The 24,625-nt window shown below is 36.5% G+C and overlaps 1 protein-coding gene across 1 annotated transcript; it reads left to right on the forward strand.

Moving 5' to 3' along the window:
* The first annotated feature begins 21,759 nt into the window (after positions 1 to 21,759).
* On the forward strand, positions 21,760 to 24,282 carry LOC145157548 (uncharacterized). The gene is made up of 7 exons (XM_079076573.1): positions 21,760 to 22,336; positions 22,511 to 22,656; positions 22,750 to 22,860; positions 22,941 to 23,093; positions 23,167 to 23,416; positions 23,511 to 23,964; positions 24,063 to 24,282. The coding sequence occupies exons 1-7, from the start codon at positions 21,760 to 21,762 to the stop codon at positions 24,280 to 24,282; spliced, it is 1,911 nt and encodes a 636-aa protein (XP_078932699.1).
* Positions 24,283 to 24,625: the final 343 nt, after the last annotated feature.

Here is a 24,625-nt window from a genome sequence, read left to right on the forward strand (position 1 = left end):
CATAATACGAATTTGCTCAGTAGCGTCTCTCTCAGCACTCTCCAATTGATTTGATAAACCTTCATTCTCTTGTTTCACCTTCTCCAGTTTCTCCTTCACAACAACATTCTCAGCATCCAATGCAGTCACCCACCTCTCCAAAACTCCTTTTTCTCATCAACGACCATTCCCATCGCAGACTCAAACGACTGCAAGCGTTAATCCAAGAAACTCACTCGATCACAATACTCACATTCAACTACACGTAATCTTCTGCTTTCACCAACATAATTCTGGAGCTCTTGACAGAGCTACGATCACTCTACATCCACCTTGACAAACTCTTGGAGATGCCTAGATACTTCCGCCAAAAACCAAGAACTCTGTGCACCAACGAAACGTAAAGTGCCAATAAAACCCACCAATGAATAACTTGCCATCTCAGCCAAGGTGTTGGGCAGGAAAGCGTGATGCACATATTCTTTGGCAACCGAAAAAACAGATAATCTATCATCCTTACCCTAGTTCCAATGTGGAAAAAAATGATTCCTAGAGCAGCAATTACCAGCCGACATAGATACAACAACCACCCCAAGATGAAAGAAACCCCCTTTACTTTCAAAACCACTATCACTATGACCCCCAACCACCGCAACATTGATATTTTTACTCCTATCATAATCACCACCAGAAACCACCTGCTCAGAATTAGACGACCCACCCCTGATAAATCACCACCCTGTTGACTATCCTCCAAAACCACATTTCCATCACCGCCCGCTAGATCATCAAATAAATCAATAACAACATCATCACCACCACCACATTTAGAACTACCAACATTTGATGAAAACCACTGATATGGATGCAAGAAACGAACAACTGCCAGCGGCTCAACCTCCTTCCCATCATTCTCCCATATACGCTTTCTTTTATTCACAACATCAATCATTCCCTCTTTACTCTCCTCAATAAATTCGACAAATACATCAATAGACCCAGAGTTACCCCCAATGGAGATTTCATGAAGAACCGTTTCCAGAACATTCATACTCGATGACCCGCCGACAAGGCGCTCAGCTCTTGAACACTAGCAGCTTTTATGAAAAATTCTTCAGGCCGAAAGTAAAAAAGGAAGGACCCTATCCACTAAAGTCACCTCCCCGAACTTAAGGGTCCCAACCCACTTTTTAGCCAACATATCCGTGAACCGCACACACTTCACTCCACCTGCAGAACAAAAATACACACTACAGACACTTAAAAAAGGGAGGGGGAAGGAGAAGAGAATGAGAGATAGCAAAGGAAGAAGTAGGAAACAAAAATACACACTTAGCAACATCAAATAACTCATGCATCTTTCCATGCATCTGCCATGAAGTACTCATCCCTGCCTTATCTAAAACATACTCCATAAAGTCATCAACAACAATTTTGAAGCCCCTTAGAACCTTAGCAACATTCTCCTTCTCCGGTAACAACTCTATCGCAGCATCAGATGAAGACTTGACATGATGAAACATTCGACCAACCCTCTCACCATCAACCCAAGGCCAGAGGTTCTGCAAATTCATAGGAGAACCTCACAAGAATCTGAATACACTTCCTCACACGAAACATATAATTGTTGCTAGTAGAAGAAGCCGAAAGACAAAAAATGATGAAACACCCAAATATCAGGCACAATACCATTACATCGGTGCATCATCTCAAAGGCGACAATCTTATTCACACCATTTGGTACAAGTTAATCAATATGGATCTTATGGTGATCCAACAGTTCCATAAGAAAATCAGAGGATGGCGCACGATAACCAGCATCAAAGTGTTTGAGATAAATTACAACCTTACCAGGAGGAGGAAGCTTAATAACAGAACCTTCCACCGGCATTAGGATCCCAATGTCAAGATGAAACCCATACCGACTCTGAAAAATTTCCCGTTGAGAGTGAGTAGGAAAAAGACCGGCAGGAGATTCCATGAAGAATTCTTGAAGAAGGAAAAATAAAAACAAACGAAGCAAGAAGAGAAAGATAGAAAAAAGTAACATGATAAAGAAGGCAAGTGAATATATAAGATCTAGGGAAATGGGCAGGAAAACTGCAACTGACATCACCGGAAGATAGCGGTCACATCCAAGGAAACTTACAGACGGATAATCAATCGTCGAGCGACAACTATACAGACTAGTCCACCTATCATGACTAAGCAAGCCTATGTCATGATGACTAAGACTAGGGAGACTTGATAATGGACCATAGGTACATGCCAGATGGAGACGCCTCGGAGCCAACACTGGAGAGTAGATGGGAGCGGCACCACGCTAGTCGGGAAACTATGTCTGTGAGAGTAGTCTTCTTAGCAAGTCCTATCACTGGCATTTGGAGGGAGAATCTCCTAGCAAAAAAAAGTGTTAGCTGAAAACCATAGTGGTGCATGCACCACCAACACCTCGTCTGGACCAATCACATTCTAGAGGTGAGGGCAGAGGATATCAGCTCTAATGATAAACCTTGTTCTAGATCAGGACTGACAACTTTGTCCATTGAGAGAAAAAAGCGTTCTCCCACTTGTACAAGTCATCAACTACAATTGCAAATATAAACCTCGAATAACTAGCAAAGTGTGCCTTCTACAGCCACTACCAACACACAAAAATAATCAATCGTTAGCCCTTAGATTAGTGATGAGTTATTCATTCATTCTACAAGATATCATATAGACATGAGACATGGATACAAATCAATCTCATTATCCAAAATTCTTTTTCCTGATCTCCAATTTATGATTACTAACTTCAGACTACAAATTGAACACATCTGTTTATTCTGGACTAGACCTAGCAAATTAATGTCAACATCAAATCATCGAGAGGCCCAAAGATATTACTTTCCATATTAAGGCAAGAGGAACGAATAAATTTTGGCTAAATAATTATAACCTTTACTCATCATGATATACATGGAACAACATTCTATAATATCCATTTATGGTTGTGTTTATGTAATACTAATGTAAAACAAATTTAAAAACTACAACTTATGCATCTCCGCTTGAAGAATAGAAGATATTATCCTCTTATAATTACTTATGATAGGATCCATGAAGTAATCTCTAAGCGATTGGTTTGTTCTAATATTTAAAATCTCATTTAAATACTATTAGCAGCAATCTCCATGCCTTGCCCTATCACAATGGTCAATCTACTAATACTCCATGACAATCTTAATTCAATACTGACACCCAAGAGTGCAAATGATTATGGAGTTTTGATTAACTGAATTACTTAGGAAGAGGGGATTTAAACATGCAAAAATAAACAAGAATAATAAACTAATTGTATATGGTATAATACTCTTAAATATAACTAAATATCCATTATTTAGTCACCATAACAATTAAAGATTTATTGATTATATGAATGTTTCAGGTAACCGACTTAACCACTAAACTGTTAATCATTTCTCATGTTTATTCCCTTAGCATGCATATCATGTGTTCCTTTAGTCATCACTATTGTGAACGAATCATTAGGATGATCCTTCACAACTAGATCTCCATCCTCAACTTTTTATCAGATGCATTGAAATTCCCCCTTCATAAAATATTTACCCTATGTGATATCAAGGATCATTAGTCGACACAAATACACCTTCATAAAATATTTATGATTGAAATTAGTTACTAAAAACAACTCCAAGGCCATTTATGAAGTTTTTGGTCAATTATGGCTAGAACATGAATCACTCACCTTGAAATCATAAGTTCCGACATCAATCTCAACTTTTAGACTTGCGTGACCAGACTCCTCCCCAACAATGAAGCAAATGTGACGGATCCGACGAATGTCATTGGCAAACTTGGGATGTTCAATCATTTACTCCATAATACGAACAACACCCACGTGGAGCAGCCACTATAGATCATCTATCACTCTACCCAACCCTACTATGGTTTCGCCAAGAATCTTATCTCAGTCGTCGACATCTCTATCCAGACACTCATTTTGAATCATTAAAACCTTGTTGGCCTGGGTTAGGGTATCTACCTTGCCCTCAAGCGTCATCGTAGCCTCCTCCATAAACATATCCTCAGCCATAAGCAACTTAGACTTCTGGTTAAATTCACGAGCTTTCTCCCTTAACTCAACCAGCCAATATTTCAAATCCTTTTCATTGGCTATAAATGTCGCACACTGTTGCTCAAGATCACTAAGGTGATGTAAACGACGAGCACCAGCCGCCAGATAGAACACGCTCTGGGCAGCGACATAATTCATAATGTGGACCAAGGCAGGGGCTAATCATACTTTCCATGTCCGCTATGGTTGCCAGAGGAAAGGCATGACGAGTAAACTCCTAAGCATTAACACAGATAGACAATCAGGAACTGTTCACCAGATACCAATCTGGAACAAAAGAAGCAACAACATGCTCCCTATGCTCTATAAGACCATATCCAAAAGATGGATTATGATCCTGACCCTAATAACCACATTCAGTCGATGGAGCATGAGTAAGATCTAAATCCAAAAACATACCCTCAGGAACTGTGACTGGAACTACAAGAATGGTAGAAGTGGGCTGCTTCAGTGCCACTTAATCTCCCTCTGACTGTCTAACCTTATCATCAAGGATCACAATATCGACATCATCTTCCTTGCACGCCACACCATACTCATTCCGGTCCTAGTTAAAATATACTTTAGATATTCATCCGGAAAAACTTGATAACCCCTCAAAAGATCAGATATTCCTTAGTTATGAGGAAACAACTTAGGAGTAACGTCAAAAAAACCACAAGATCAGAAATACCCATGTCCGAACCGATTCACATTGGCCTACAACCACCGGTCATACCAGCTCTTCAGGGTCTTCCCATCAGGGACAAGAACATGACCACCTTGGTGAGTAAAAAAGGTGTACTTATCACCACTGGCACATAATCGAAAAAAGAACTTGAAGACGAAGAAGTTGAGAAGAAAGTCATTAGCACGACAAATCATCTCGAATGCCACCATCTTATTCATTGTGTTAGGAGTTAGCATATTGATGCTACAACTATTTTTCTGGTGAAATTCATCCTAAAAATCGATAATAGGAAGCTAGAGTCCAACATCAAGGTCTTTAGATATACACCGGTTTCCCCCGGAGTAAGAGATGATGTCATAGAACCATGAGCAGGAAACTCCACATCGTCCTCCGACGTGAAAGCATGTGACCGATGAAGACACTCGAGCTCAACAGCAAAAGGAGCAATCCACGAAAGAGCAACCACAAGAATAAAAAGAAGAATAAGAAGAATAAATGATGAAAGAAAAGGAAAAGATCCTAAACATGTGAATAATAAATGGGAAAAGAGGAATGATATAAAGGATCAGATACGAGAGATTCAAAACACATCCATAATTATGTAACTGACAGCATGAAAAGCAGTCATGTCGCTGAAGGGTTCTAAGCTTCTAATGTACCCTAGGTTGACATGTGTAAAGGTAGTTAGTCCAAAACATCATAGCTACTCTGCTACAAATGTTATGCTTACCGGACTAGGGGACTTGATGAGGTACCTGTTGGCACAGACCATGGGGCACATCCTCGCATCACAACAAGAGACCCAAGCGACTGTTGGCGCGGTCGGGGAATCCCGATAACATTTGGCGAACAAAGTCCCAAGCCTATAGGCAGCCGCTCACCAGAGGAGGCCTACGCACATCAGGACTCTCTAGCATACACTTTCGACTCATGAAAAAAGAAGCGAATCTAAGCGAAAAGAGGATGCTAGGAGCATTAGCACCTGGACCAATTACAAGCTCTGACCGGACGAAGAGCATGATAATCCAATCAACTCGCCTGATTCTTATCAAGTCTAATGCCTCTGTCTATCGTACGAACTAGTAGTGAGACCTTAATATAAAAGGTCTCCCTTGTCTATCGAAAAAGTAATCTCTCTATCTCTCTCTCACTGATACTCTTATCACACTCGCTCTCTCAAGTCACTAACTTGACCATTGGAGCATTTTCCCGGGGTTACGGCGGGGCCTAACATGAATCTATTAAACAAATGGCAACCCATCAATAATAAATTCCACTCAATCTTTCATATTGGGAATCAAAGACACTCTTATTCAGTGGTAGATTAACATCAATCAAAACAGTTGGGCAATGTCCCAACATACTTTCTCTTTATCTTCAAAGATTTGAATGATGTGATTGAGAAACTTAAAAATAGTAGAAGCAAGTTTCTATGGGGTGGACATGAGGAAAAGAAAAAGATTCATTTGGTCTCATGGGATGAAATCATCGCCCCTGAAGACGGTTTAAGGTTCGGATCTTGTGAGTGTAAACCTACTTGGGTGTGAACCTGCCATGAGTAGCTGTACCACACTCTTTTGTTGACAAATGAATGCCTCCTTTGTTGACAATAAGAACTCAAATGACAACTTCGTATGTTCACATAATGAACACAATAAATGGTAGCAGTAGTAATTGTAGGCTTGTTTAAGTATAAATAGAGGCTCTAACCTTAGTTGTAAGACACCACAAACAGAGAGTGTAGTGTGTAATACTTAGAGTGAGTATTAGAGGGTTGTTTATTTTTTTTGTAATATTGAGCGTGTAAGCTCTTCTCTTTTGTTCTAGTTCTGAATAAAAGTGTGTTTCAACCCCAACAAGTGGTATCAGAGCTTGGTTAAGCTCCGGGGGAAGCATTCTCTGTTTTTTGGTCGAAATTTTTTTGTCTCAAAAACAATTTCGGAGTGCACCGTTGGAAAGGTCTCGTTCTGAGGATTCCGAAAGTATATTTTTTTAAATTTTTTGACCACCGGAAGGCCTCCAAATCACCGGTCAAAGTTGGTCAAATCTGCCGAAAAAGTCGCCGGAAAAACCAGGGTTCGCCGGAGAAGACGACACTGTAGCAAGCACTGTAGCAGTGACATCATCAGTGACGTCAGCAGCTGACCAAAGTTCTGGAATTGCAGTTTAGCCCCTGTTCTTCCGGAAAGTGCAATTTGACCCCTGTTTTTCAGAAAAAATTGCAATTTTGGTCCCGTTTTTCAGAAAAATTTCAATTTAGCCCCTGTTTTACTTCTGTAAAAGTTCTATTTGCCCCCTGAACTTCTGAAAAGTTCATATTGGTCCCCGTACTTCAAAAAAAAATATTCTTACTCGTGTATGCCCAAGTATATGCCAAGAATGACTACACCAACCTCGTCATCTTCTCAAGCCGGAGTTGAAAGTTTTCAAAGGACCGGGAAAGACGGTAGCGTTACGTTACACTATCCAATGCTCACGAAGATGAACTACGCGGTGTGGGCCATAAAAATGCGAGTGAATTTTCAAGCACAAGGAGTATGGGATGTAATTAAAAATGCAGAAAAGGACGAACGTAAAGATCGGATGGCTCTTGAGGCTATTTATCAAGCAATTCCAGAGGACGTACTTCTGATGTTAGCTGAGAAGGACACAGCTAAAGAATCATCGGAAACGCTCAAGATGATGCACATAGGAGCCGATCGGGTCAAGGAGGCTAAAGCTCAAACCTTGAGAAGTGACTTCGAGGTGATCCGGATGAAAGACAGTAAATCGGTAGATGATTTTTCCATGAGATTGAATACTATCGTAACCGGTATTCGATCTCTAGGTGAAAAGATTGAAGAAATTACGGTTTTGAAGAAGTTTTTGTGAGCCGTACCGATACGATTTATACAAATTGTAACATCGATCGAGCAATTCGGAGATTTGAAGAATATGACGGTGGAAGAAGTTGTGGGTCGTCTTAAGACCCATGAAGAGAGACTTCGAAGCTATGGAGAAAAAGAAGAAGGGCCTTCTCTATTGCTTACACATGCCGAGTGGGCATCTCGTTCGAAGCAAACTGGCGAGAGAAACTCGTCAAACACTTCAAGAGGACGAGGAGGACATGGTAACCGAGACCGGGGACGAGACCGAGGTCGTGGACGTGGCCAAGGAGGTGGTCGCGAGTACAATACAAATCGGAATGACCATAATCCTTCTCGAAAGGATAAAAGTAAAATCAAATGCTTTACTTGTGAACAATTTGGTCATTATGCTTCGGAGTGTCCAAACAAGAATCGAGGTGAGGAGGCAAACCTCACTCAAGCCAACGAAGAAGAGCCTATTTTAATGATGGCAACCTCACAAGAATATGCACACAAAAAAGTGTCTCTAAGAGAGAAGATTTGTGTTAATCTTCTTGCATCGGGAGAAAGTCGAGTCGAGTCTGAGGTATGGTATCTCGACAACGGTGCTAGCAATCACATGACTGGAGACCGCTCAAAGTTTCGGGAACTAGATGAGCACGTTACGGGCCATGTGAAATTTGGGGATGGTTCAACCGTCGCTATTTTGGGAAAAGGGTCGATTTTATTCGATAGCAAAAATGGCGACCAAAGACTCCTTAATGAGGTATATTTCATTCCAAGTCTAAAAAACAATATTATTAGTCTTGGACAAATGACGGAGGAAGGGAGTCGGGTCATAATGGATGGGTCGGATCTGACATTGTTTGACAGAAACAAAACTCTACTTTTGAGAGTTAAACGATCCCCAAACCGGTTATATAAAACTCCTTTAAGGACCGGTAGACCGACTTGTCTTTTAGCAACAAAAGACGAACCAGCTTGGATATGGCATTCTAGACTTGGTCATGTTAACTTTCTCGCCTTAAAGAAGTTGTCCGAAAAGAATATGGCAACCGGAGTCCCAAAGATTGAGCACCCAAACCAAGTATGTGAAGGGTGCGTTCTTTCCAAACAAACCCGAATTCCTTTCCCGGATCATGCAGTTTTTCGAGCTCAAAAACCTCTACAACTTGTTCATGCGGACTTATGTGGTCCGATCACACCTACGTCTGTTGGAGGGAGTAAATATTTTCTCCTTTTAGTAGACGATTTTAGCCGGTGGATGTGGGTTTACATGCTATCGGAGAAGTCTCAAGCCTTAAGCGCTTTCAAACGGTTCAAGTTGATGGTTGAAAAGAATTCGGGTTATCAAATAAAGACACTTCGAACGGACCGAGGGGGAGAGTTCACTTCAAAAGAATTCTCATTATTTTGTGAAGAAAATGGTATTCAAAGGCATCTTACGACACCATATTCGCCTCAACAGAACGGAGTTGTAGAAAGGCGAAATCGGACCGTTATGGACATGGCAAGAAGTCTGCTCAAAGGTAGAAATGTTCCGGGAGAGTTTTGGGGAGAAGCGGTTAGACATGCAGTTTATCTTCTCAACCGCCTGCCAACAAAAGTACTTCCCGACAAGACGCCTTATGAAACATGGTTTGGCAAAAAGCCCAACCTTGAACATCTAAAAGTTTTTGGTTGTGTTGCTTTTGCTAAACTTGTAGGTGGTCACCTGAAGAAGCTTGATGATCGAAGTAAGAAGACGGTGTATTTAGGTGTGGAAGATGGAACTAAAGGCAACCGTTTGTTTGATCCGCAAGACCGAAAGTTGCGAGTTAGTCGCGATGTTGTTTTTGACGAAAAAGAAGAATGGAATTGGTACGAAAACAAAGAAGAAGAGATGACGACTCCTAAGACCTTTAACATAATTGAACCACAACCCCAAATACACCTCGAAACACCTCAAAATGACCCCGAAATCAATCTAGAACAACCAAACAGTCCAGGAATCGATGTTATCCAAGTTGGACAACCATATGCTGAATTTGACGAGCCTGAACCAGCTCCACATACTCCTGTCTCAGCCCCGTTTTCTTCAACCTCGCCCCATATGGAAAGCCCTTCTAGTAAGATTGGGCCAAGGGGATTACGTCCGTTAACCGATATTTATTCTGAAACCGAAAATGTGTTCCTTGAACCCGGAGAATTGTTGATGATTGCAGCGGATCAACCCTTGAATTTTAAAGAGGCGGTAACCTCTAAGGCATGGCAGGAGGCTATGCAAACAGAGTTGGATGCAATCGAGAAGAACAAGACATGGCAACTTACCGATTTGCCATCCGGACACAAAGCAATCGGTTTGAAATGGGTGTTTAAAGTGAAGAAAGACAACTTGGGAAAAGTGGTGAAGCATAAAGCTCGACTTGTAGCAAAAGGATTTGTACAAAAGGAAGGAGTCGACTTTGATGAAGTTTTTGCACCGGTAGCACGACTTGACACCGTAAGGCTCATTCTTGCCTTAGCAGCTCAACATGGGTGGGTTGTACACCATCTCGATGTCAAATCGGCTTTTCTCAACGGAGATCTCAAAGAGGAGGTTTATGTCACCCAACCAGAAGGTTATGTTGATAGCAAGAGCACAAGTGGAATGATTTTCTATCTGGGAAGGAATGCGATAACTTGGCAATCCCAAAAGCAAAAGACTGTTGCTTTGTCCACGTGTGAAGCCGAGTTCATGGCAGCTACAACAGCAGCATGTCAAGCCATTTGGCTTGCTAATCTCGTGAAGGAGCTCACAGGACATCATATTATGCCTATCACCTTATATGTCGATAACAAGTCAGCAATCGCATTGATGAAAAATCCTGTGTTTCATGGTCGAAGCAAACACATTGACATTCGTTATCACTTCATACGAGAATGTGTTGAACGTGGGCAAATTATAGTGGAATATGTCAACTCGAAGGATCAACGGGCGGACATCTTTACAAAGGCTTTAGCATACGTGAAACATGGTGAAATGCGAAACATGATCGGAGTGACGAATCTCGAGCCAAGTTAGGTTTAAGGGGGAGAATGTGAGTGTAAACCTACTTGGGTGTGAACCTGCCATGAGTAGCTGTACCACCCTCTTTTGTTGACAAATGAATGCCTCCTTTGTTGACAATAAGAACTCAAATGGCAACTTCGTATGTTCACATAATGAACACAATAAATGGTAGCAGTAGTAATTGTAGGCTACTTTAAGTATAAATAGAGGCTCTAACCTCAGTTGTAAGACACCACAAACAGAGAGTGTAGTGTGTAATACTTAGAGTGAGTATTAGAGGGTTGTTTTTTTTTTTGTAATATTGAGCGTGTAAGCTCTTCTCTTTTGTTCTAGTTCTGAATAAAAGTGTGTTTCAACCCCAACAGATCTATCCGGGTATTGAATATTGATCTGATTGTCAAATGGTGGTGGTGGTTAAAAGCCGAGACAAAATCTCTATGGAGTCAAATCCGGGTATTGAATATTGATCTGATTGTCAAATGGTGGTGGTGGTTAAAAGCCGAGACAAAATCTCTATGGAGTCAAGTGATAACAAGTATCCATCATCTTTACAACAAGCCATAAGACTACCTTTGTAGGAAATCTATTTCAATGGTATGGAACAACATTGTGGGTGGTAAGAAAGACATTGAAGCCTTTAGGTTTTGTATCAATTATATTTTCAACCAGGTAGTAATGTAGGTGAGAACATAAGGTTCTAGCAATTAATGGTGCGATACAGTAAGTTTCAAAGTAAAGTACCCAACACTTTATCCACTGGAGTCCCATAAATTTTGCAATGCAACCTCTCGGATAACAGAACAAGGGTATAACAAGAAATGGAAATCTTCCCCGCTTGCTACTAATTTGTCTACTGAGATAAATATGATGCAAATGATATTGCTTCTCATCGCCTCATTCCCGACTCGGATCACTGGACTTGTTTGATTGCGTCTAATGGAAGGTACACTGTGGAGACTCTTAGGGGTAAAATAGACGATGGCATAAATAATCCTTCCCTTCCAATAATTATTTGTTGTAAAGTAGTACCGATCAAGGTGATATCCTTCCCGTGGAAGGCAGCTCAAGATCGTATTCCATCTTCCATGTCATTACAACAAAGAGGTGTTCTTATAAGTTCCACCTAATATCGAGCTTGCATTGGTGGTTCTAAATATTCAGATCACATCCTTGTCGGATGTCTGTTTACCAGTCATATTAGAGTTCATAGTTTTGACTGGTGTAGAACATATCAAATCTCCATAAATAATGTTGGGGGATCTAATATAATTCACAACTACATGGGGGCGGTGTCCCAAAAAGCATGTTATAATAACAACCATATGTTATGTGTTATCGTGAGTTCTTTGGAACCTATAAATGAAAGATTGTTCCAAGAAGTTTTCACCGTAACGTCTAGAGGTGTAGAAAACATTAAATCGTTAGCTTATCTTTGTCTTAAATGTATAAACAAAGGTGAAGTTTGAAAACGGTCGGATTGGAATTCCTCTCCTCTAGTCTCTTTGTACTTCGATGTTTCTATTTGGGCCTCTAGTGCCTAGTCTCTTGCTAAGCGGTGGTATCTTATATATATATATATATATATATATATATATATATATATATATATATATATATATATATATATATATATATATATATATATATATACTAGAAATGTTTGAGGCCCGTGCTAAGCACGACCCATGGAGGGTAATTTGGGTATTTCGTTGTCTAAAATATATTGTGCTAATAAAAAAACAATACAATGCTATAAATGGGTGAATTTTCAATTTACAATGCATGAATAAGAAAAAGAAAAGAAAGTATATTGTTATACTCAACAAATAAATGAAAAATCTTTCGATATTCTGATATGATTATTTCAGTTTATGGAAAACCTATCAACATCATTTTTTGTGCACTCTATGGATAATGGGATTACTCATGAAATATCAACTTTGATTTTTGATTCAACACTTTAGTCACTTGTTCATTGGTTGTCATTGATATTTATTGCTACGTCCACTATTTCACTATTTCTTCATTCAACGTGACCTAAAAATATAAGCATAAATTAGAAGGATTTGTGACTTTAAAATCTTGTGTTAGATATTGCAATCGTCAGAACATACACCAATTCACTAAATAATTTGAACGTGCCTTTGAAGGAGGTTGAAATTGGAAATTGGAAAACCAGAAGATGATACAATGTGATGGCCTAGCGCTTGGCATTCAACCCACCCAAGTCAGATGGTGCTCGATGAATTCACACTTCCCTAATGAGACACAACAAATAAAAACTGTGCACATTTAGGCTAGCTGAAAATGTAAATTGCATTATAAAGTAACTAACTAAGGTTAAGTCGTTTAATCATTGCTTTTGAGAAACACATGAAATGTTGAGTGAATTGCTTCAAAGAGTTGTATAGAAAAGAAAGTAGGATGAAATCATCCTGGCTTTTGAACAATAATGTTAACAGAAAGAAATGTAAATTGCTTCAAAGAGTTCATTCTCCTTCTCTCTAAGGGATCTCTCCATATCATTCAGCATGGTTCTCTCCATTTTCATTCACCTTCTCCTCGTTGAAGCTAATGTTTATTGAAATATTGGTTTAGAACATCTATGTCCTATCTAAATAAGTTAATTCCAATCCTTAGTATCTGTCCAAAATTGAATCCGATTACCCAAGTTGAAGAATGCAAAGATCATTGTCATCAAACCGATAGAAACAAAATTCAGTTGCAACAAGTTATAGAGAATAGATGGGTACTTATAAAAAGTATTGACCATGGCCATTAGTTACAAACATGAAGCAGAGAAACATATGAGACAAAAACCTGATATGTTCAAGATTATGCCTAATGGTCCATTTTGAAATGGGACAAAAAAACTGATTTGATGTCGGTTTTAAGATTGGACAATCATATTAAAAGTTACCTGAGTTGATGTCGATGATAGAAAGCATTAAAGAACATAAATTGGAATCCAAAAACTGACATGGAGGCATAACACACACAACAACACATAGTGCATGTGTTACTGTGAATGTTTAACTGTATATTTGTGGCATGAAGGACTGGAATGGAATGAAGGGAGCTGAATGCTTAGGCTTTTCTCCTTGGTGGCGTGCATGCTTAGATGGTTGTAGGTGAGAGTCGTCAACAAGTTCATCTTTTTTATCTATGATTTTTCATTTTATATTCATGCCAAATTCATCTTCAGTTTTGGGCATGGAAATACTATCTCTCAATTAATAGTCCAATCAAAACTATTTTTAACATCATCTACTCAAACGAACACAAACCTCAATGTATAAAACTTAAAAGCTCAGATAATAGAACCACACAGTGAGCATCTAATAACAAAAACAAATACAAGAATCAATAGTTAAGACTTAAGATGTCAAACAAATGAATCATAAATTTAAAACCCAACAATAGAAAAAGAGGTGAAACATAAAAGACAACATCTACCTTCTAGATATTGTTGACTGCCCATATTCGTTTTGTTAGCAACTGGTCCACTTCACATTGGTCTAGTTGAACTGAAGTTATTGTTATGGCACATACTTTCTCACTCTCATCTCTAAAATTTGACAAAGCTGTACGGGCGGACAAAAAAAACATTAGGCTTATAGAAGTGAATTAGACCAAATTATCATATAAAACCAGTTTTTAAGTAACATAAATATAAAAAATGCTCTGGAAGTTGTTGCTTGGATTTGCTTTGACTCACTTTGCCCATCGCTGAAAGGACAAATAAGCCATCTGGAAATGTTTGGAAAATATGAAAATCTATAAAAAAAAAAATCTTAATGAAGTAGGCTTCATTTATGTTGTAAAGTTTCTGCATAAAATCCTTACATGTGTCATGATTCGGCTCTCTTTTGGTGAATATGATGTTAGCATTGACTGTGTAATATCATATATATAATACCTGTGTGGGCTTCCTTTAAAGACAATTAGTCAATCATAGACTCACAATTTTTGCACTGAGTCAGGCAGATTTCAAGTCATACTACCGAGTCGACTCTTTTTTGGCCTTAACTGACTCGACTCGTACGAATCGACACATGACTCGTACGTGTTTAACAACTATGGTTTGATATATGGTTTAATTGCATACCTTTGTCTTTACAACCTCTGGTGAAACAAAGTAGATGTTAACACCATTGTATTTGGCTTGAAGACATGCAAAAGAGCAAGATGGTTGCCTGTTTGCAAGATCTCAACTTCCCCGTTCAAAGACTCATGTTACTTTTTTTACCCTGATGCTTTCATGCTTTACCTAATATAATTACAAAATGACACAATAAATATTACTACTATAGAAAAAACTCAAAATCTGAGTTAAAAAAAAGTCAATTATTGTTCATCATGGGAATAGATCTCTTAAATACCCGTAATTTGAAAACTATATGCTACAAGTAATATCCAAATCCAGAAACTTGGTTTACCACCAATGATTTTTTTTAAATGTTGTCAGGTCTGCACTCAACAACAACTTTAGCCAAGCTTATCGTGTTCAATGTAGGGTACATATTTGTTTTCGTTTAACAAGACATCTACCAGTTTTCTTAGCAATGGAAAGTTCATCACCTCTAAAATAATAAAGAACTGAGTTAAGTATAATTATAAGTGAAAAATTAAACAATTGTTTCATATTCAAACAAATGTATTGTAGCTTAAAAGCAATTATAACATTATCATGCGCAACAATCCCACAGATGGCAATGGACTACCAGGAGCATTATCCCAATGGTTTGATGTTTCATAAGCTTTTCTAAGTGAAAAAAAAAAGAACAAAACCATGTAAAGATTGAAAACTCATGAATAAACTTTCTCATCATCAAGTTTTTTGGTCATAAGAAGCCATGAGGACCCTTATCAAGTCAAAGATCTGTTATTGGGTATGAACGCCAATGGAGAACCAAGAAAGGTTAAATGTTAAGTGCACGAGGACCATGTTTGAGTACAACCCCATCTACAAAGATCTCCATTAAAAGGTGATTAAGTTTGAGAGCTACCATTGTGGAAATTTTTTGAAAACACCATCATTATATGAATCAACTTCGTTTCCATATGATCGTCAATGTTGATTAACTTCCTGTTGGCCTCAATGAATCAATGGGGCATTCTCAAAGTTTCAGTCACGTGTGATTTTAGTACCAAGTTAAGTGACATGGTGCAGGTATATATATATATATATATATATATATATATATATATATATATATATATATATATATATATATATATATATATATATATATTCATATTCATTTAAGACCATGCTAATTTTGTGAGATCGTGAGACAAAATCTAAAAATAATTTTAAAATGCAAAATAAAAAGAAAAATCCAAAAATTCTTTTTTTAATTATTATTTTCGGAACTTTAATTACCTGAAAAAGAATAAAAAATAAATAAATAAATAAAAATACCGTTTTTTTTAAATACGTGAAATATTCTAATAGAATATTACACTGTAAATATTCTAATGTGATTTTTTAGAATGTCAGAATATTATACTACAATTCTCAGATATATAAAATTTTCTATTATTCTACTAGAATATGTAAAAAAAAAATATTTTTTTTATTTTTATTTTTTTTTTGGTATTTTTTTTAATTTTTTTTGGAAAATATAAATTCTGAAAATAATATTTGAAATTTTTTTTTCAAAAATTTTCAATTATTTTGCATTTTAAAAATGTTTTTTGTTTTATCTACCAAATGAATGGCTAGGATTGCGTCTCACGGTCTCATAAAATTAAGCTGTCTCACATGAACCTAACCCTATATATATATATATATATATATATATATATATATATATATATATATATATATATATATATATATATATATATATATATATATATATAGAAGTAAGTTCAAATAAAAACAGTAAATAGTGTGAGAACGTAAAAACACTATGTTTATGTTATTATTCTGTAATGAATTTTGTATATGTGTATTGTTGAACTAATTCTAATATAAATATTAACTTTCGATTAGTCATATATTGATTACAATGTTATTATTCTATTATAAACTTATGTGTGTGCATTTTTGTAGTAAATTCTAATTTTAATTTTAACATTTGACTATTCATTTATTCTTTGCTGAATAATGACATAAAGTTGTCGATACAAAATTCATTGCAGAATAATAACATAAAAAAGTGTTTTTACGTTCTCACACTATTTACTGTTTTTATTATATATATATATATATATATATAATTAAATATATTGCTCATTTCTTTAAAATTAAGAGGTACACCTATTATAACACTATGTACAAATCTATTAAGCATAATGAAAAATACCTTCTCCCTATGTCTAAACATGGAAAACCCTAATATCATCTATATACCATATTTTCTCACAAATCTCTTCTGTCTCTCTACTTGCTCTCTTAAATCTTTAGCAGGCCTCCCTTACCACCACCCTCATGACGCCGTCGTTACAACCCAGAAGCATGTCACCGGCCACCCAAATGTCTGTCCCTCTCAACTAGATGATCGACCCCCCCTGAAAGTCCACCTTTTCCGCCACCGCCCTTCACCACCCCGTCTGTCGCGCCGCTTCTACCTTCTGTGTCTGTTAATTTTCTTCCCCATTTATGTAACCATCCCCCATCCTAAACCTCACTCTTTATATCGATTTTAATACCTATAACTCACTTAGATCTTGATATTTTGGAGCTGAAGGCCTACGATTTCTCTCTACATTCTAACCATCTGTATTCTACCACCACGAATCACCGGCCATGATTTTGGTCGTTACTATTGTTGCCACCAACGAACACACAGTCGGACCACTGATCCAAACCCAGTGTATTGATGACGGTCCGCTTCTAAGCCCTTACCAAGGTTTCTCTCTCTCTCTCTCTCTCTCTCTCTCTCTCTCTATCTATCTATCTATCTAATATGTGTGTGTCAATTTTGTGGATTCGTATCTACGCTCATATGAGATTTACCGTCTTTGTGGCGGTTTTGTAGGGACCTGGCTACATAGCCTTCTTCACGTTGGGAGCTGAACGGAGGTTGGGGTGGAGGTGCAAACCATCTTTGTGGCTAGAAAGCCTTATTCTCTCTTTCTCTCTCTCTCTCTCTCTCTCTCTCTCTCTCTCTACTGACTTTCTTAAAGAAACCCTTTCTCAGGTTTGAAATCTACATCTTAATAGGTTTTTATGTGTTTAGTTTTCTTTCAAAATCTCATACATGTTTAGTTTTCTTTCAAAATCTCATACATGTTTTCTTTTAGGTTTGATAAACGGTTTTTAGATCTATATGCAGATGAACCTAAAGGGAACAAAAAGGGTTTTGAATATGGGTTATCAAGTTGCATCAGTTTTCTTTTGGGTTTTTTTTGTCATCTGTTGTTTTGTTGTTTGGTTATTTTTGTGATTCTTTTTTATGAGGTATAAAATAATATTTTTAGTAAAATTGGTGTTTTATATTTATTTCTTTGTTTGAATCCATTTTAATAAACTCAAAAATGATATTTTGAATGTTTTCGAAGATGTAGGAGGTAAGGATTTTGTTTATTTTGCAAGTGAAGACCAGTAGATGCTTTCATTTCCATCGTTAATTGATATGTACAATCAAATAAAGACCATATACTGGTCACTCTTTCAGGTTTACCTTTATTCAATTCTATCAGACTTATAAATTTTTTATTTCTGTTTCTATAATTTGTTCTAGGTTTGGATTGAATTGTTGCTGATGTATTTTATGCTTTAATAGTTTACTTGTAGAAGAACAAGAAAAATAGTAGACCTTCAATTTAATGGAACTTCTATGCTCATTAGCTCAGACCCATTAAGAGCATCTTCAATGATTAACCTATCCTATCACTTAATATTTTTGCCACATCTTTAATCTAATACTTTTAACCTCTAATTAAATGGGCTCTCCAATGGTTAAGCTTTTTCCATAGCTTTTTTTATAAATTTAACTTTGATCCTTATCTATCTAAAATATTCATACAACCTCCTCATTTAATTAATAGTCTTTAAACATATTATAATTGAATAGGAAATATTTTAAATTAATATTATCACTAAAAATTAGTATATAAACATTTAATAAATGAAAAACTATGATAGAAATAATTAAATAGTTAAATAAATGAAAAACATTTAAAACTACAATATAATTAAGGGGGTAAAAATAAAATATGTTAAAAGTAGAAGGGGTTAGATGCTTAAAGCTTTATACTATATTGACCACTCGATATATATTGTGTGGTCAATATAAATACACAAAAAACAATCAACTCCAATGGTGTTATATGAAAATAAGTGACGAATCAATCAAAAAAAAGCTCTAAAATAATTCCATATTGGAGATGCTCTAAGGTATGTTTTATTGCTTTTCTTTTATTATTGGTCTTTTTGTCTAATTTTAGGGTAAATTATGCAGATTAGGTATGGAAAATGTTGGTACTTAATATAACTAATTACTCATTTGTATTGATGAATCTGATGTACAGGGGAACAAAGTTATAGATACATGTTGATGCTTGATGTTGATCATTCTATTTCAAAGAGGTAAATAAATTATAAACATTTATTGTTTTTCTTTGACAGTGAGTTGGATTGGTTAGCATTAGATACACGTTATGACCCTAAAACCATCTACTCTCTCTGTCACTCGATTCTCATTCCTTGATGAAGAACAACTGCAAACCACGGTTTGTCTAACCCTATTTCTCTCTCTTACTCTCAAAAGCTTCTATCGTCTGTTTCTCAACCATGATTACTCTATTAATTTTCTGATTATGAAATTTGTATGTTTGTGCGGATTTGTAGCTTGAAGAAACGACAGTCTGAATTTCACCTACAACCCGTCTATTTTCTCTTTGTAAAGTTGATCTCCGATTATTGCTTATCTATTCTCTTTTTTGGTACGAATTTGAATACATCTTTGTTGTTAAAGGGGAAACTTGCTCAAAAAAATTGAGGCTTAACTTGAAGATTTCAAGGCTATATAGAAACAATGGTGGAAGCTTAACTTATGCTGGTTACCATTTAACTGAACCTATCCCTTTACTTTGTACGGTTAAGTTTTCATTCTCTATTCTATTAGTAGTCTGATCCCCAGGTTTATTCTGGTTGAATCATAGGCATTAGGTTTCATAGTAGTTTTTAATAGTTAATTTACTTATTTTTCAACATAAAGAAACAATTTTAATAGTTAATTCCAATAGTTTGTCTGAGTGTGTGTGAAAGTAAGTTGGTTTTTCATTTATTTATTGAGAGCATGTGTGAAAGTATATTTCTATTTCAACCATTTAATAAGAGTTTGTTATTATTTCAAGCATTTAAAAACTTATAAAATTTAACTCCTTGATTGATAATATATTTTTTTTTTAATTTCGAAATTTAACTTTTTACCTATTAAAAAAACTGATTTTCAAAATATGTCTGTTTTGCCATTTTTGTTGTTTATCAGGTGGTGAGCTCTTTGGCAAAGAAAGAGCTACTGCAAGCTATAAATGGCTAAAATTATGAATTAATGAACTAAAAATGAGACCTTTTAACTTGGCAAAAGAAATTGGGAAGATTTTCCCATGGATACTTATGATGCAACTCAAGGGCTGATGGGTCTCATTCTCTTGATGCTTTCCAAACTTTAAGTTGAATGAGGGTATTTTTGTCATATTTCAAAGTATGTTTCATATTGACTTTATGGTTAGACTTTACTATTGTTGAATTTTGAGTCATCACACATAGACTACTCCATATTGCATTTTCTACTTCTGCAGCTTGTTAAACAAGAAAAAAGCATGGAATCGAATGCAAGCTTGCTCGTATAACACACATGGAAACAAAAAGATTAGAATAGATGATGAAGAGTGGTAGTTACTGAAATTTTCTCCTGTTATACTTTTTAATTTTTTTATATTATATTTTTGGGGTGGTCATGTCTACCGAATATGGATTACAAACACATGGGCTATGAACCCTCAAATTTGTTATGTCCTGGATGCTCTACTATTATTGATTATCCATATGTGAATTACTGCTTAAACATTAGAGAAAATTACACGGTTGGTCCCTATGGTTTGGTGTTACTTGCACGCTTCGTCCCTAGAAAGAATTTTTAACTCGAACCATCCCTATAACTTTATTTCGTTACCTGCCTAGTCCCTTAGTTAACCTTCCGTCTGATTTGGGGTTAGGAACTCCTCACGTGAGTGGCACGCAGTGGGCATTTTTGTCCTTTCAACCCTGGAATATATTAGCGCCATTTAGAAGACGGATGGTTTCATGATTCCGATCATCGTCAAACCAAAACACACACAAACACACACTATAAGACGAATTCCCTTTCTTCTCTCAAACGGAAAACCCTAATCGCTACCTAAAACTTTGTATGCTTTTCCAAATAATCAACAATGCCGGTTTGGAATTTAAGTGAAGCACGAGGTCCGATCATCAGTGAAGCAGAAGTTTGTCTTCAATATGATAAGTCCGCCTTGTCCCTAATCTCTTTTTTATTTGCATTTGCTTCGTGAAATCCCACAACCCTAATCAAGTGTTAATCAAAATTTTTTGGGCATTTCCTTAATAGGTGATCATCCGACCATGTTTTGCATGCTATTAAACCATGGTGGAAAGTTTACTGATTTTCCTAAAAGGAAGTATGTAAATTAAAAGAGACATTACGTTGAGTTAGTAGACATCAAGACTTTCTGTGTTCACGATATTGATGACATGATGGTGAAACTTGGGTAAATCGATGAAAACCTAAATGTGGAGATGTACTATCATTTTCGAAGGCCACTTTGTGATTTGGATTTTGGCTTGTTTGCATTAGCTTCAGATGATGATGTAAGGCATTTAGCAAAATATGTTGGTCAACATAAGCTAATAGAGGTGTATATAGAGCACGGGCAAACGAAATTACACACATACTCGATGTCACCAAACCCATCCAAGGTACGTATAATTGAGATTGATTGTACCCCAAAAAGATAGTTTTTGGAATGGCATGATACATAAGTTGAGTCTAATGATGTGTCGACATTTGAGCCTAATAGATTTAACCCTCATGTTTCACCTACTATAAATGAGCCTTCAATTGACAATGTGGACATGGTAACTAATAATGCAATTGACATGGAAACTGAAATTGAACATAGTAGTGATGATAGTAGTAGTGGTGATGAGATTAGCAGTGGTAATGATAGTGAGAGTCAAGATGGTGACTTTTTTGTGGACGAAGACAATATCATTGATGATGTTGAAGTTGACATGAGAGAATTCCACTTGAATGTTGACCAAGATGTTGAGTGGATTGGAGGTGCTTCTAAAAGAAAGCATCATGTAGTTACAGAAGATGGGAATGAAGAAGACATTGAAGTTATAGACAACGAACTTTGCTTGTCTGACTCTTCATCGGATGATGGGATAGAAGGTGAAAAAAACAAAAAGATTAAAGCTATTAGAAGGGCGCATGAGAACGAGAACGCCCAAGTCAATGAGCCTTTCTATTTATATCATAAATTTAATTCGTCAAAGGAGTTTAAAGATAGGGTTAACCAACATGCAATAGACACAAGAAGGGAATTGGATTTTGAGAAGAATGATAAAAACAGAGTAAGGGTTGTATGCAAGGGAACCATAACAAGCCTAGGTGGTGGGACCGGTCAAGAAGTAGTCAACGAAGAAGGTAAGTGTCCTTGAGTTCTTTTAGCTAGTAAGTGGAAACGTGACAAGTATTGGACAGTTAAAACGTATGTTAGTGAACATAAATGTCTTCAAACAAGAAAGGTTAGGGCTTGTGATTACAAGTTTCTTTAAAAGCAAATTCTACAACTGGTGGAAACAAATCCAAAAATTCCAGTCAAGGCTTTAAGGGAACAACTTCAACGTATCTACAAAGTATATATTTCTAAGATGAAATCCTTTAGGGCAAGAGAAGCAGCCTTAAAAATTATCAGGGGTGATTATGCCACTCAGTACAAGATCTTACAATATTATTTGTTAGAGGTGCAGACTCAAAACCTAGACACCACTATTAAGCTTGATGTCGAAAGTGAACCAAATCCTGATGTTGAGACAAGAACCTTCAGATGCGTGTAGGTGTGCCTTGGTGCTTTGAAGCAAGGATTTGCAGCAGGGAAGAGGGATTTTCTTGGGGTAGATGGGGCTTTCATGAAAGGACCTTTCCATGGTCAAATTTTATCTATTGTGGTACATTTTCTCTTATGCTGTGGTTGAAGCACGTATTTTGATTTATTTTTTAATTTTATTTATTGGTTTGTATTACACAGGCTTTAGATGGGAATAATGGAATATATCCTTTAGCATATGTTGTGGTTGAAGCAGAGACACTGAACTCTTGTACATGGTTTTTAACTCACTTGGGTGATGATCTAGGGTTGGCTTCAAATTCAAATTTTACATTTATATCAGACAGACAAAAGGTTATTTTCTTGTGTTTTGTGTACTAATATCTAAAGGAAAAGATATCATTGACATAATGCATCTTTCTTGTAGGGTTTAAGTTCTGCCATCGCAGACTTGTTTCCTTGTACAGAGCACCGTTATTGTCTTCGCCACATACACAACAATATGAGGTCACACTGGAGCGGGGATGAGTTTAAGGAACTACTTTGGAATTGTTTAACAACATGTACTGTGCAAGAGTTTGAAAAAGGAATGGAAGAAGTTAGAAAACTAAACCAAGAATGTTATGAGTGGCTTAAACAAATACCACCTCAACATTGGGCACGTTCTCACTTTACAGGTTTGACCATGTTATATATTCTAATGTTTGATAACTATTGTTATATACTCTAATTTTTGCTAACCATTTTTACATGTATTCTATTAATTAATAGGGAAAGCACATTCTGATATTGTGATAAACAACATATGCGAGTGCTTTAATAGCAAAATAATAGAAGGACGTGATGCACCAATTATCAATTGCTTAGAGTTCATCCGGGAGTACATCATGAAGAGGATTGTGAATGTTGACAAAGAAATTAAAAAAGCAACAGGCCCTTTGACTCCAACAACTACCAAGCTATTGAAAAAGATCAAAGATGAGGCAGAGGAGTATATAACATCGTTTTGTGGAAATGGGAAGTACCAAGTGAGTGGACCTTGGCAAGATCAGTGTGTAGTGAATGTGAATCAACAAACTTGTTCATGCAAGAAGTGGGAAATAACTGGAATTCCATGCAAACATGTTGTATCTGCAATTTGGGACATGAGGAGAAATAATGTTGCAATTGGTATTCCAGAAACCTTTGTTCATGAATGTTATTGGCTATCAACATGGAGGAACATGTACTCATTCAAAGTAGATCCGATAAATGGTAGAAGAATGTGGATGAAGTCACCTTGTCCAACAACTTTGTTGCCTCCAAAACACTGTGTCCCAATAGGGAGACCAAAAAAGAAAAGAAGGAAGTCAGTTACAAAAAAAAAGAGGATATGATCAAAGGGAATACAGTTTCTAGAGCACAAAAAACTATTACATGTACCAAATGTAACAACAAAGGACACAATGCCAAGACTTGCAAATGGCAATTACCAATTGTTGAAGGTGCATATGGGAAGAAGGGAAAAAAGAATAAGGAGAATGGAAAAGAGAAGGAGAAATGAAAAGAGAATGAGAAAGGAAAAGAGAAGAAGAAATGAAAAGAGAAGGAGAAAGGAAAAGAGAAGGATCCATTGTAAACTCTTATGTAATGTGGTGCTTTTATTTTGGTTAAACTATTATGTCATGTGATGTTTGTATTTTGGTTAAACTATATTGTGTTTAGTATCACCAAAACGATTGCAGTTGGTACTTAGACATTTGTTTTTGCTTAAACTCTTATGTAATGCTTTTATTTTAATGTTATCTAATGGATCAATTATTGGTGCTTTGACATTTGTTTTTGGTCATTTCATTTGGCATGTTTTTGGTCATATGTTAATGAAAAGTACCAAAAGATAACATTTG

Source organism: Lactuca virosa, chromosome 2, assembly GCF_052849685.1.
Source record: "Lactuca virosa cultivar CGN04683 chromosome 2, Lactuca_virosa_CGN04683_v6, whole genome shotgun sequence".
NCBI lineage: Eukaryota > Viridiplantae > Streptophyta > Magnoliopsida > Asterales > Asteraceae > Lactuca > Lactuca virosa.

Coding starts and splice junctions, on each gene's coding strand:
- LOC145157548 (XM_079076573.1), top strand. CDS start 21,760: ATGGTAACTAATAATGCAATTGACATGGAAACTGAAATTGAACATAGT. Junction 22,657..22,749: donor TACAATATTATTTGTTAGAG/GTGCAGACTCAA, acceptor AGATGCGTGTAG/GTGTGCCTTGGTGCTTTGAA. Junction 23,417..23,510: donor GGCACGTTCTCACTTTACAG/GTTTGACCATGT, acceptor ATTAATTAATAG/GGAAAGCACATTCTGATATT.